Below are 14,184 nucleotides of genomic sequence, written 5' to 3' on the forward strand. Positions count from 1 at the left end.
TTTAGATTAAACCAGGATTAGGCCTTTAGTTCAGTTAGGACATTTAAGTAGCTTTTATAAACGTGTCTTAGAAATAAGCATTACTGGTGTGCATCTTGAGACAAAACAATGGCACTTGGACACAAAGGACTTAATTTAAGATGTGCTTTCAGTTAAAACGGCTTAAACACACACTTTAGTCTGAGACTATCTTAAGGCTGGTCTGTGAAACTGGCCATAGGTGTTCTATGCAAGAGTGAAGCTTGGTTGTAGATTGAACCCATTTTTTTAAGGGCAAATGGACAAATGCAATCTGAGGAATTACTTCGTATAAATGCCTATTATTTGTCATTAGTAATATATTTCTTGTTCTATCTAGGTCCCCACAAATCAAAAGGGGAAGTTGTGTGAATTATGCAAATTAAGTCCCCACAAATCAAATAGGAGGTTGTGTGAATTATGCAAATTAGGTCCCCACAAATCTAATGGGAGGTTGTGTGAATTATGCAAATATTATGCAAAGTTGGTCCCTATAAGACATGTCAACTCGATTTTTCAAAAGTCCCCATAACGCATGGTCAAATCATTACTTCATCAATTCAGATATCTGAAGGCGTGTATAAGTTATCAAAGCTATGGTAAGTATCCCTAATTTTTTTCGTACCTCTAGAACCTTTAGAAAGGGTGGTCCCCACAAGTGATGATCATAAAGTTGGTCCCCATTCAGCATGGAAACCAGTATGTGTGTGTGTGTGTGTGTGTGTGTGTGTGTGTGTGTGTGAGTGAGTGAGTGAGTGAGAGTGTGTGTGTGTGTGTGTGTGTGTGTGTGTGTGTGTGTGTGTGTGTGTGTGTGTGTGTGTGTGTGTGTGTGAGTGTGTTTTGTACCTGTGAGTAATTGTTGGATGTTGTTGTAGATCGGAAGTTGTGTGTTGCCATCCAGAGCCATTCTTAAAGAGTCCAGCACACTTACACTGCATCACAAACACACAATCATAGTGAGTGAGTGAACCATCTGTAAACCCATCTGTAAAATTCACAGTCGAGTGGAGCTAAATGTCAGTGTCTTACGCCTCCTGTCTGACGCCGCAGCCTCGAGTCCTGACGATGTCAAAGTACAGCGTAACGTCTGCCGATCTCAGCGCAGACAGCAGAGGTGTGAGTCGAGCCGTGAGCCAGACTGACACCTGTGAGTCACTGACTGACGGAGACGACAGCCCTGCTCTCGCGAACGCCGTCTGGAGGAACGCCTGCTTCACCTCCGCAGAGTAGCTCAGCTCAGCCGCCTGTTACACACATGGGGAATACATCAGCAAAATACATCAACATATCCGCATATCACAGCAGAAAAATACCATTACATACTTGGATGTTGGGAGAAAGAAGATCAAAAAAGTGTGAAAGCTGCTGTGTTTCAACAGCACTCGTCACGGTGAGCACATCCTGCGGTCCGCGGAGCCGTGAAGGAGCGGAGCAAAGCTCAGACAGCTGGGGTACAGTCAGCAAGCGTGAGGCTTCCACCTGGGGGAGAGAGAGAGAGAGACGGGTATTAAAACACAAGAGAGAGAGAGAGAGAGAGAGAGAGAGAGAGAGAGAGAAGAGAGAGAGAGAGAGAGAGAGAGAGAGAGACAGGTAATAAAAAGAGAGAGGCTGTGGTTTCTCTGCTCACCCCATTAAAGTCTCCCTTCAAGTTGATCAGTTCAGTAAAGGAGGCAAATATGCGGAACTGGCCGAAATTTTTTAGCAGCCAGTCAGAGTCATTGTTCATACTCTGCACACAGGACTGGCCTGAAATATCAGAGGCACATGAAATGCATGAACACACACACACACCAGGCTTCATATTTTATGTGGACTTAACCACAGACGTAGTGATTTGTATACTGTACAAACTGTCACATTAACCCTACACAACACACACACAGACACACACACACATGCACACTAACCCGACCCCTAAACCTACTCAACACACACACACACACACACACACACACACACACACACACACACACACACACACACAGTACCTTGGCTGGGCTGATGGGACAGATAGTCACGTGTGAAACGGTAGACATCCTTACTCTGGATCGCTGTGAGGCTGCTGTAAACTTCATCACAGCCTTTCAAGCTACAAACACAGAAATACAGGAATGAATGGATGAAATACAAATGTTTTTTGCTAAACACAAAGACTGAGATGTCAAGGAAGGTCTCAAGGCTTTGTTGTGTTCCAGGTTGAGGTTCAACATTGATTTTAATAATACATGTTATTTAAGCGGCAAATCAGCATATTAGAATGATTTCTGGAGGATCAGGTAATGGACCTTTGCCAATCACAGACATACATTACAATTTAATAGATATTTAAAAAGAAAAGCGTTATTTTAAATTTTTTATTTTTCAATGTATAAATAAATAAATACATTTTCAATGTTTCACAGGCAGAGCTCACATTTCTCTGTAAGAATCGCAGCTGATGGTCTTAGGGATGACAGAAAGACTATCTGGACCGATCCCAGGGAGGAACAGGTGCAAGTAAGTCTGGAACCACAGAGCAAATGTCTGCGGGTTGAAGGTTTCAAATCTGGTCACCAGGTTCATCAAGGTCATGTTTAGAATGATGCTGCTCACAGCAGTGTTGATGCTTGACACGTTTCTCTGAAAGAAAAGCACAATGCTGACACTTTCACAATACTCTTGAATAGGCACTGCACTGGGCATTGAGCACATCTGAATCAACATTTATTTAGCCAAAACACACACACACACACACACACACACACACACACACACACACACACACACATATTATATGAATATGCAAGTCTATAAAAATGATTCACACCTGTGCAGAAGTGCTGATGAATTTGTTAAAGAAATCATCCAACTGGTTCTGGTCTGGAGAGTTTACAACAGATCCAAACACTTCTCTCACGGCAGACTCATCCTCCAACAGACCTGGTGTCAAGATTCGCTCTACCTTCTGTTCACCAGTGAGAGAGCCATACACTGCTTCCTGCGAAAAAAATAATAAAAATCTTCAATTTCTATCAGGAAATGAAACCTGGATTCCAGACCATCACTGCACAAAGACCTTGATAGCAAGGAGAATTTGAAATCTAGCTTGAATAGAGTTATGAGTTTTACCTTGGAGATGTTGAATTCTGTCAAGTCAGAATAAGGCACATAGGTGAAGAACTGACCAAGGTTCAAAACCAGCCAGTCAGAATCATTTTTGATGTCCTGTTTGCAGGCTGCAAAATATAGACAGTACAATTGCACATGTTTAAGGATTCAGTCATGTTGCATTGTTTGAGTGATTATGATAACAGTTCAGCTAAGCGTTGACATTAATGTACGGTATATTAATTCAAGCAGCATTTTTATTCAAAGCAACATAAAAACCTGAACGATACAAGCGTACATACCTGGCTGATTGATCTGGTTCACAGACTGCTTAAGGTAGAGCAATAGACTTGCAGCAATTTCCTCTCTTCTTTTGACTGGCATTTGTGAATAAGCTGTACTAAGTCCTTTAACACTGTGAACAACATGAGAATCATGAAAAAAACAGACAGAAGCCCATTTACACAGCTAAATTTTGCCCCTTGGCCCCTGTCCATCATGGCCTCCTAATCATCCCCATATACTGATTGGCTTCATCACTGTCTCCTCTCCACCAGTAAGCTGGTGTGTGGTGGGCGTTCTGGCGCAGTATGGCTGCCGTCGCATCATCCAGGTGGATGCTGCACATTGGTGGTGGTTGAGGAGATTCCCCTATCTATGTAAAGCGCTTTGAGGTCTCAGAAAAAGCGCTATATAAATGTAACGAATTATTATTATTATTATTATTATTATTATTATAAATCTTAAGAAAAACCTCCTGAACAAACAAAAAATTATTCATATTTTCTTAATATATTTCATCTATTAAAAAAGAATCTACTCTGAGACCAAATTGTGTAGCAAATATAAGTATTGAAAGTGCTAGATTTAAAAAAAAGCTTTATCAAATCACTCACATCACATGGTAGTTGGTGCAGTTGATGTTAGCTGTGACTGTAACCAGCATTTCTGCGGTGAAACTGGGGAGGATAGGGATGAGCTTCACAGTGAACCACGTAACCCAGACAGAGGCCTCAAATTCCTGGATCTTCGAGCTGATGATTATGAAGGTTCGGTTCATCATCACGTCTCTCACAGCAGGGATGATATCGGGAATCTGCAAAAACACAAAACCAGGACTGTGAACGCCACTGCAAGAGAGCCCCGTACTTTGGGCTATTCTCCACGGCATCAATGCCATCTCTGTCAGACACTTTGACTTATTGACTTGCCTCAGGAGCTGTGCTCAGCACCGTCAGAAACTCCTCTACGTTCTCGAAACCGTCGCCTTCCTCCAGTCGGTCGAACACAGCGCTGATCTGATTGGTGTTGTTCAGTACTCCAGAGGTCAGTGTGAGTTCAGCTACTTGGGTAGGGGTCAGCAGCGCCAATGATTCAAACTAAAGCACATCATGGACACAGATTAAGCAGTTTATTAAAAAAATAAAAATAATAATCTTTTTTTGAAATAATGACAGTTCACACGAGCTACTGGAGCAAGCCAAAAAAGTTACTCACACTGGAGAAATTTTCATTCAGGGACTTCAGTTCCTCCAAGCTAGCGTAGCTGGAGAAATTGCCAATGTTCTTCTCAAGCCAGTCAGCACTGCTCGTGGTTTTGGAAAGACAGGCAGGATCTGGATTGAACACAGAGTAATGGGGGAATTCATCAGAGCACCACTGACTTGTGAGCAAGCTGAAATAACTGTGACAAGCTGAGGCGTTGACGGACGCTCAGGGAACTACAGCGCGAGAGATGACAACTCGAGGCAGTGACAGCACTAAAAAGTACCTTTTAGGTCGTCTCTCGACAAGAAGCGCTGGACGAATTGAGTGAAGACGGCCCGTTTCTGCTCCTCCGCCATGAGGGATGCCTGACGGCCGAGAGCTTGCACCCTGAATCAGGAAAGATCAGCGGACGTTACGGATTGCCAGACTTCACTCCACTAAACACCACTTGAGGATTTACACAGCACTGAGCATACTTACACAACTTGGTAGGTGTCGCAACTGAAGTTCTTGGAGCTAAGGCAGGACAGAAAGTCCCGAGAGACTGCTGACAAAAATGGTCTCAGCCTGTCCTGGAACCAGGCGGCAACGAAGCTGGCATCCGTCAGCTGTGCGGCGCTGAAGTTGTTGACTTTCACTTCTCCAATGGCATCGAGAACGTGGGACTGAGGCTGACCGTTTGTTAGGGTCTGTAAAAATAATGGGGCATGTCAGTTCAGCGCTCTGAGGCAGCACTCCATTTTCTGTCCCAGAAAAAGCAGGGGTGTCGCCTACCTTGTTGGAGAACTTTGACAGAGCATCCTCCAGAACTCCTGCGACTTTCTGGAAGAAAAGCTTCCACGTCTCTGTGCTGACGCTCGTGCCGCTTGGCGCCTTGCAAGTCAGCAGCGTGACGATGTCATCAGAGGACAGAGATGATGCAGCAACCTTGAAAGAGGTGGACAGATTTAGGCAGTCAGAGACACAGGACACTTTGCAAAGACAAGCACTCGGGTGCACAGCTCATGGAGGACTTACCGAAGAGCAGGCATAATCAGAGATGTTGAAGCCGCACAGCCCAGCCGAGGAATTTGCAAACGAACGCTGGGCCTCAAGTTGACCACTGCAAGGCACAAAAGCACCATTCCCATTTACAACACTTTCTGAAGCCTACCTCTGCTTTCAGTAGACACCAAACCAATACTCACCGGTTGACATCTTGACACAGCCTGTTTTCTGTAAAGGAAGAACAAAAATAAAAGATCAGATGGAGAACTTTCCAGCTCATCTGATGAGTTTGCTGCAAAATGACTCAATTCTATCAATCGCAAACTGCCGTTGTGTGTTCTGACTTACCATCCACTAATGTTTCATTGCACTATTGCGAGAGAAGATGAAGCAGAAAGAAAAGAGAAAACAATTATGAACAGCTTCTCTTGGGCTTTAACTCAACTCATAAGCCATCTAAAACAATGAAGTACTTACGAAACCGACGGGGCGAGGAGGCGTACAGTCTGAAGTCAAGCCAAGAAAAAAGAGATTTCGGTCAATAGGAGGCCGCTGGCACTTATGGCTTACATTCACATGCATTTTGTCAGAATTCGTTTGTTTTACTCTGGTCATGCCATACCTTCTGGTGGTGACTGTAGAAGTTTGTCTACACTGGACTTGAGCTCCACTTCACGTTCAGGTGGGAGAACTGCCAAAGCCGTCTCCAGGCCTTTCAATCTAAAGAAACATACAAAATGCAGATTTTCAAAGCTTATTTCTACAGACTGCATAAAAACTTAAAACCAAAGGTGCCAGGTTTCTCACATTGCACTGTAAGAGCCACACGTGAGGTTGGTGGGGATCACCACCAGAACTGAAGGACGGAAGCTGGCCAGCAGGACCACGAGATTGATTTGGAACCACAGCTCGTAGTCACTCGTTTGGAAGAGGGGGAATTTGGGAGCCAGAGCAGTCAAAGTCAGGTTCAGCATTGTGTCTCGGACGTCCCCGTTTGTGATGTAGGTTATGTTTCCCTGGGGGAGGGAGGGAAACAGAGCCTTCTTGTTCAAGAGCAGCACGATCGTGGTCTAGGCCAATTAGGATAACCAGGTTGATCAAAAAACAAAACAAAAACAAAACTCACCTCCTTGCTGACCTCCACAAATTTTTCAAAGAATTTCTCAAGCTGATTCTCATCCGGGGATTTTAGGATGCTGTTCAACACCTCCTTCACCACGGTCACATTTTCAAGAGCACCGGTGGACGGATCCAACAGCAGCTCGGCTTTCTGATCAGGTGACAGGGTTTGCAGAGCTGCCATCTAAGGTGAACAAAACACCAAGGAAATAGCAGGAATGATTGTCAGCGCTCTGCTTTCTGCCCAACACTAAGCACTAGTACCAGTGCCAATCAAAAGGCTCTCTGAAAGCTGTGTGACAACATAAAACATAAGAGAAGGTAGGTATTTTACCCCGCTGACGTTCAACTCCTTAAGGTCCGAGTAATTGGCCACTGTGGTGAATGGGCCCAGGTTGGCCTTAAGCCAATCAGCATCGCTGGAAATGTTCTGCCTGCAACCTGTTTTTAAAGATAGGGGTGGAGGAAGATCAGTCTGCATCCCTGCACTGTTATGAAGTTGACGCACACAACTACGGTGAGCTGTCAGCTGACTATAAAAACCCCACTGCAACGCACTCAATTCTGGCAATAGAGGGATGCCGCAAAAGCATGCAAAAGCATCCTACCTGGAGTGCTAAATTGGGTGGCAAATGTCTTCAGGTGCTCCACCAGAACTTTGGTTATCTCCTGCGTCCTGATGAGTGTCATTTTGGGGAACACAGATCCCAGTCCTTCAACGCTGCAACAGAAAGCCACAGAGGGTCATTATGTGGACGTATTGGTACAGATCTACAAACTTCCTGTCTCCAAATTCAGGCACTCACATCACATGGTAGTTGGTGCAGTTGATGTTAGCTGTGACTGTAACCAGCATTTCTGCGGTGAAACTGGGGAGGATAGGGATGAGCTTCACAGTGAACCACGTAACCCAGACAGAGGCCTCAAATTCCTGGATCTTCGAGCTGATGATTATGAAGGTTCGGTTCATCATCACGTCTCTCACAGCAGGGATGATATCGGGAATCTGCAAAAACACAAAACCAGGACTGTGAACGCCACTGCAAGAGAGCCCCGTACTTTGGGCTATTCTCCACGGCATCAATGCCATCTCTGTCAGACACTTTGACTTATTGACTTGCCTCAGGAGCTGTGCTCAGCACCGTCAGAAACTCCTCTACGTTCTCGAAACCGTCGCCTTCCTCCAGTCGGTCGAACACAGCGCTGATCTGATTGGTGTTGTTCAGTACTCCAGAGGTCAGTGTGAGTTCAGCTACTTGGGTAGGGGTCAGCAGCGCCAATGATTCAAACTAAAGCACATCATGGACACAGATTAAGCAGTTTATTAAAAAAATAAAAATAATAATCTTTTTTTGAAATAATGACAGTTCACACGAGCTACTGGAGCAAGCCAAAAAAGTTACTCACACTGGAGAAATTTTCATTCAGGGACTTCAGTTCCTCCAAGCTAGCGTAGCTGGAGAAATTGCCAATGTTCTTCTCAAGCCAGTCAGCACTGCTCGTGGTTTTGGAAAGACAGGCAGGATCTGGATTGAACACAGAGTAATGGGGGAATTCATCAGAGCACCACTGACTTGTGAGCAAGCTGAAATAACTGTGACAAGCTGAGGCGTTGACGGACGCTCAGGGAACTACAGCGCGAGAGATGACAACTCGAGGCAGTGACAGCACTAAAAAGTACCTTTTAGGTCGTCTCTCGACAAGAAGCGCTGGACGAATTGAGTGAAGACGGCCCGTTTCTGCTCCTCCGCCATGAGGGATGCCTGACGGCCGAGAGCTTGCACCCTGAATCAGGAAAGATCAGCGGACGTTACGGATTGCCAGACTTCACTCCACTAAACACCACTTGAGGATTTACACAGCACTGAGCATACTTACACAACTTGGTAGGTGTCGCAACTGAAGTTCTTGGAGCTAAGGCAGGACAGAAAGTCCCGAGAGACTGCTGACAAAAATGGTCTCAGCCTGTCCTGGAACCAGGCGGCAACGAAGCTGGCATCCGTCAGCTGTGCGGCGCTGAAGTTGTTGACTTTCACTTCTCCAATGGCATCGAGAACGTGGGACTGAGGCTGACCGTTTGTTAGGGTCTGTAAAAATAATGGGGCATGTCAGTTCAGCGCTCTGAGGCAGCACTCCATTTTCTGTCCCAGAAAAAGCAGGGGTGTCGCCTACCTTGTTGGAGAACTTTGACAGAGCATCCTCCAGAACTCCTGCGACTTTCTGGAAGAAAAGCTTCCACGTCTCTGTGCTGACGCTCGTGCCGCTTGGCGCCTTGCAAGTCAGCAGCGTGACGATGTCATCAGAGGACAGAGATGATGCAGCAACCTTGAAAGAGGTGGACAGATTTAGGCAGTCAGAGACACAGGACACTTTGCAAAGACAAGCACTCGGGTGCACAGCTCATGGAGGACTTACCGAAGAGCAGGCATAATCAGAGATGTTGAAGCCGCACAGCCCAGCCGAGGAATTTGCAAACGAACGCTGGGCCTCAAGTTGACCACTGCAAGGCACAAAAGCACCATTCCCATTTACAACACTTTCTGAAGCCTACCTCTGCTTTCAGTAGACACCAAACCAATACTCACCGGTTGACATCTTGACACAGCCTGTTTTCTGTAAAGGAAGAACAAAAATAAAAGATCAGATGGAGAACTTTCCAGCTCATCTGATGAGTTTGCTGCAAAATGACTCAATTCTATCAATCGCAAACTGCCGTTGTGTGTTCTGACTTACCATCCACTAATGTTTCATTGCACTATTGCGAGAGAAGATGAAGCAGAAAGAAAAGAGAAAACAATTATGAACAGCTTCTCTTGGGCTTTAACTCAACTCATAAGCCATCTAAAACAATGAAGTACTTACGAAACCGACGGGGCGAGGAGGCGTACAGTCTGAAGTCAAGCCAAGAAAAAAGAGATTTCGGTCAATAGGAGGCCGCTGGCACTTATGGCTTACATTCACATGCATTTTGTCAGAATTAGTTTGTTTTACTCTGGTCATGCCATACCTTCTGGTGGTGACTGTAGAAGTTTGTCTACACTGGACTTGAGCTCCACTTCACGTTCAGGTGGGAGAACTGCCAAAGCCGTCTCCAGGCCTTTCAATCTAAAGAAACATACAAAATGCAGATTTTCAAAGCTTATTTCTACAGACTGCATAAAAACTTAAAACCAAAGGTGCCAGGTTTCTCACATTGCACTGTAAGAGCCACACGTGAGGTTGGTGGGGATCACCACCAGAACTGAAGGACGGAAGCTGGCCAGCAGGACCACGAGATTGATTTGGAACCACAGCTCGTAGTCACTCGTTTGGAAGAGGGGGAATTTGGGAGCCAGAGCAGTCAAAGTCAGGTTCAGCATTGTGTCTCGGACGTCCCCGTTTGTGATGTAGGTTATGTTTCCCTGGGGGAGGGAGGGAAACAGAGCCTTCTTGTTCAAGAGCAGCACGATCGTGGTCTAGGCCAATTAGGATAACCAGGTTGATCAAAAAACAAAACAAAAACAAAACTCACCTCCTTGCTGACCTCCACAAATTTTTCAAAGAATTTCTCAAGCTGATTCTCATCCGGGGATTTTAGGATGCTGTTCAACACCTCCTTCACCACGGTCACATTTTCAAGAGCACCGGTGGACGGATCCAACAGCAGCTCGGCTTTCTGATCAGGTGACAGGGTTTGCAGAGCTGCCATCTAAGGTGAACAAAACACCAAGGAAATAGCAGGAATGATTGTCAGCGCTCTGCTTTCTGCCCAACACTAAGCACTAGTACCAGTGCCAATCAAAAGGCTCTCTGAAAGCTGTGTGACAACATAAAACATAAGAGAAGGTAGGTATTTTACCCCGCTGACGTTCAACTCCTTAAGGTCCGAGTAATTGGCCACTGTGGTGAATGGGCCCAGGTTGGCCTTAAGCCAATCAGCATCGCTGGAAATGTTCTGCCTGCAACCTGTTTTTAAAGATAGGGGTGGAGGAAGATCAGTCTGCATCCCTGCACTGTTATGAAGTTGACGCACACAACTACGGTGAGCTGTCAGCTGACTATAAAAACCCCACTGCAACGCACTCAATTCTGGCAATAGAGGGATGCCGCAAAAGCATGCAAAAGCATCCTACCTGGAGTGCTAAATTGGGTGGCAAATGTCTTCAGGTGCTCCACCAGAACTTTGGTTATCTCCTGCGTCCTGATGAGTGTCATTTTGGGGAACACAGATCCCAGTCCTTCAACGCTGCAACAGAAAGCCACAGAGGGTCATTATGTGGACGTATTGGTACAGATCTACAAACTTCCTGTCTCCAAATTCAGGCACTCACATCACATGGTAGTTGGTGCAGTTGATGTTAGCTGTGACTGTAACCAGCATTTCTGCGGTGAAACTGGGGAGGATAGGGATGAGCTTCACAGTGAACCACGTAACCCAGACAGAGGCCTCAAATTCCTGGATCTTCGAGCTGATGATTATGAAGGTTCGGTTCATCATCACGTCTCTCACAGCAGGGATGATATCGGGAATCTGCAAAAACACAAAACCAGGACTGTGAACGCCACTGCAAGAGAGCCCCGTACTTTGGGCTATTCTCCACGGCATCAATGCCATCTCTGTCAGACACTTTGACTTATTGACTTGCCTCAGGAGCTGTGCTCAGCACCGTCAGAAACTCCTCTACGTTCTCGAAACCGTCGCCTTCCTCCAGTCGGTCGAACACAGCGCTGATCTGATTGGTGTTGTTCAGTACTCCAGAGGTCAGTGTGAGTTCAGCTACTTGGGTAGGGGTCAGCAGCGCCAATGATTCAAACTAAAGCACATCATGGACACAGATTAAGCAGTTTATTAAAAAAATAAAAATAATAATCTTTTTTTGAAATAATGACAGTTCACACGAGCTACTGGAGCAAGCCAAAAAAGTTACTCACACTGGAGAAATTTTCATTCAGGGACTTCAGTTCCTCCAAGCTAGCGTAGCTGGAGAAATTGCCAATGTTCTTCTCAAGCCAGTCAGCACTGCTCGTGGTTTTGGAAAGACAGGCAGGATCTGGATTGAACACAGAGTAATGGGGGAATTCATCAGAGCACCACTGACTTGTGAGCAAGCTGAAATAACTGTGACAAGCTGAGGCGTTGACGGACGCTCAGGGAACTACAGCGCGAGAGATGACAACTCGAGGCAGTGACAGCACTAAAAAGTACCTTTTAGGTCGTCTCTCGACAAGAAGCGCTGGACGAATTGAGTGAAGACGGCCCGTTTCTGCTCCTCCGCCATGAGGGATGCCTGACGGCCGAGAGCTTGCACCCTGAATCAGGAAAGATCAGCGGACGTTACGGATTGCCAGACTTCACTCCACTAAACACCACTTGAGGATTTACACAGCACTGAGCATACTTACACAACTTGGTAGGTGTCGCAACTGAAGTTCTTGGAGCTAAGGCAGGACAGAAAGTCCCGAGAGACTGCTGACAAAAATGGTCTCAGCCTGTCCTGGAACCAGGCGGCAACGAAGCTGGCATCCGTCAGCTGTGCGGCGCTGAAGTTGTTGACTTTCACTTCTCCAATGGCATCGAGAACGTGGGACTGAGGCTGACCGTTTGTTAGGGTCTGTAAAAATAATGGGGCATGTCAGTTCAGCGCTCTGAGGCAGCACTCCATTTTCTGTCCCAGAAAAAGCAGGGGTGTCGCCTACCTTGTTGGAGAACTTTGACAGAGCATCCTCCAGAACTCCTGCGACTTTCTGGAAGAAAAGCTTCCACGTCTCTGTGCTGACGCTCGTGCCGCTTGGCGCCTTGCAAGTCAGCAGCGTGACGATGTCATCAGAGGACAGAGATGATGCAGCAACCTTGAAAGAGGTGGACAGATTTAGGCAGTCAGAGACACAGGACACTTTGCAAAGACAAGCACTCGGGTGCACAGCTCATGGAGGACTTACCGAAGAGCAGGCATAATCAGAGATGTTGAAGCCGCACAGCCCAGCCGAGGAATTTGCAAACGAACGCTGGGCCTCAAGTTGACCACTGCAAGGCACAAAAGCACCATTCCCATTTACAACACTTTCTGAAGCCTACCTCTGCTTTCAGTAGACACCAAACCAATACTCACCGGTTGACATCTTGACACAGCCTGTTTTCTGTAAAGGAAGAACAAAAATAAAAGATCAGATGGAGAACTTTCCAGCTCATCTGATGAGTTTGCTGCAAAATGACTCAATTCTATCAATCGCAAACTGCCGTTGTGTGTTCTGACTTACCATCCACTAATGTTTCATTGCACTATTGCGAGAGAAGATGAAGCAGAAAGAAAAGAGAAAACAATTATGAACAGCTTCTCTTGGGCTTTAACTCAACTCATAAGCCATCTAAAACAATGAAGTACTTACGAAACCGACGGGGCGAGGAGGCGTACAGTCTGAAGTCAAGCCAAGAAAAAAGAGATTTCGGTCAATAGGAGGCCGCTGGCACTTATGGCTTACATTCACATGCATTTTGTCAGAATTCGTTTGTTTTACTCTGGTCATGCCATACCTTCTGGTGGTGACTGTAGAAGTTTGTCTACACTGGACTTGAGCTCCACTTCACGTTCAGGTGGGAGAACTGCCAAAGCCGTCTCCAGGCCTTTCAATCTAAAGAAACATACAAAATGCAGATTTTCAAAGCTTATTTCTACAGACTGCATAAAAACTTAAAACCAAAGGTGCCAGGTTTCTCACATTGCACTGTAAGAGCCACACGTGAGGTTGGTGGGGATCACCACCAGAACTGAAGGACGGAAGCTGGCCAGCAGGACCACGAGATTGATTTGGAACCACAGCTCGTAGTCACTCGTTTGGAAGAGGGGGAATTTGGGAGCCAGAGCAGTCAAAGTCAGGTTCAGCATTGTGTCTCGGACGTCCCCGTTTGTGATGTAGGTTATGTTTCCCTGGGGGAGGGAGGGAAACAGAGCCTTCTTGTTCAAGAGCAGCACGATCGTGGTCTAGGCCAATTAGGATAACCAGGTTGATCAAAAAACAAAACAAAAACAAAACTCACCTCCTTGCTGACCTCCACAAATTTTTCAAAGAATTTCTCAAGCTGATTCTCATCCGGGGATTTTAGGATGCTGTTCAACACCTCCTTCACCACGGTCACATTTTCAAGAGCACCGGTGGACGGATCCAACAGCAGCTCGGCTTTCTGATCAGGTGACAGGGTTTGCAGAGCTGCCATCTAAGGTGAACAAAACACCAAGGAAATAGCAGGAATGATTGTCAGCGCTCTGCTTTCTGCCCAACACTAAGCACTAGTACCAGTGCCAATCAAAAGGCTCTCTGAAAGCTGTGTGACAACATAAAACATAAGAGAAGGTAGGTATTTTACCCCGCTGACGTTCAACTCCTTAAGGTCCGAGTAATTGGCCACTGTGGTGAATGGGCCCAGGTTGGCCTTAAGCCAATCAGCATCGCTGGAAATGTTCTGCCTGCAACCTGTTTTTAAAGATAGGGGTGGAGGAAGATCAGTCT

The 14,184-nt window shown here is 46.0% G+C and overlaps 1 protein-coding gene across 1 annotated transcript; it reads right to left on the minus strand.

The window, feature by feature from the left end:
• Window positions 1-578: 578 nt before the first annotated feature.
• LOC307154244 (uncharacterized protein) lies at window positions 579-14,143 on the minus strand (the record flags this gene model as incomplete). Its single annotated transcript, XM_079899018.1, has 54 exons — window positions 14,042-14,143; window positions 13,715-13,891; window positions 13,396-13,604; window positions 13,211-13,308; window positions 13,066-13,094; window positions 12,937-12,958; window positions 12,789-12,816; window positions 12,619-12,703; window positions 12,376-12,528; window positions 12,082-12,290; window positions 11,885-11,988; window positions 11,611-11,729; window positions 11,325-11,492; window positions 11,010-11,209; window positions 10,812-10,924; window positions 10,538-10,644; window positions 10,211-10,387; window positions 9,892-10,100; window positions 9,707-9,804; window positions 9,562-9,590; window positions 9,433-9,454; window positions 9,285-9,312; window positions 9,115-9,199; window positions 8,872-9,024; window positions 8,578-8,786; window positions 8,381-8,484; window positions 8,107-8,225; window positions 7,821-7,988; window positions 7,506-7,705; window positions 7,308-7,420; window positions 7,034-7,140; window positions 6,707-6,883; window positions 6,388-6,596; window positions 6,203-6,300; window positions 6,058-6,086; window positions 5,929-5,950; window positions 5,781-5,808; window positions 5,611-5,695; window positions 5,368-5,520; window positions 5,074-5,282; window positions 4,877-4,980; window positions 4,603-4,721; window positions 4,317-4,484; window positions 4,002-4,201; window positions 3,408-3,520; window positions 3,127-3,233; window positions 2,825-2,995; window positions 2,432-2,637; window positions 2,007-2,107; window positions 1,646-1,764; window positions 1,342-1,497; window positions 1,048-1,262; window positions 865-950; window positions 579-586 (listed from the first exon to the last, which is right to left on the minus strand). Exons 2-54 carry the CDS (start codon window positions 13,889-13,891, stop codon window positions 579-581), a joined length of 6,525 nt encoding a protein of 2,174 aa, XP_079755144.1. The 5' UTR covers window positions 14,042-14,143.
• Between the last annotated feature and the right edge of the window lie 41 nt (window positions 14,144-14,184).

The sequence above is a fragment of the Squalius cephalus genome (genome assembly GCF_949319135.1).
Source record: "Squalius cephalus genome assembly, contig: scaffold_129, whole genome shotgun sequence".
Taxonomy (NCBI): Eukaryota; Metazoa; Chordata; class Actinopteri; order Cypriniformes; family Leuciscidae; genus Squalius; species Squalius cephalus.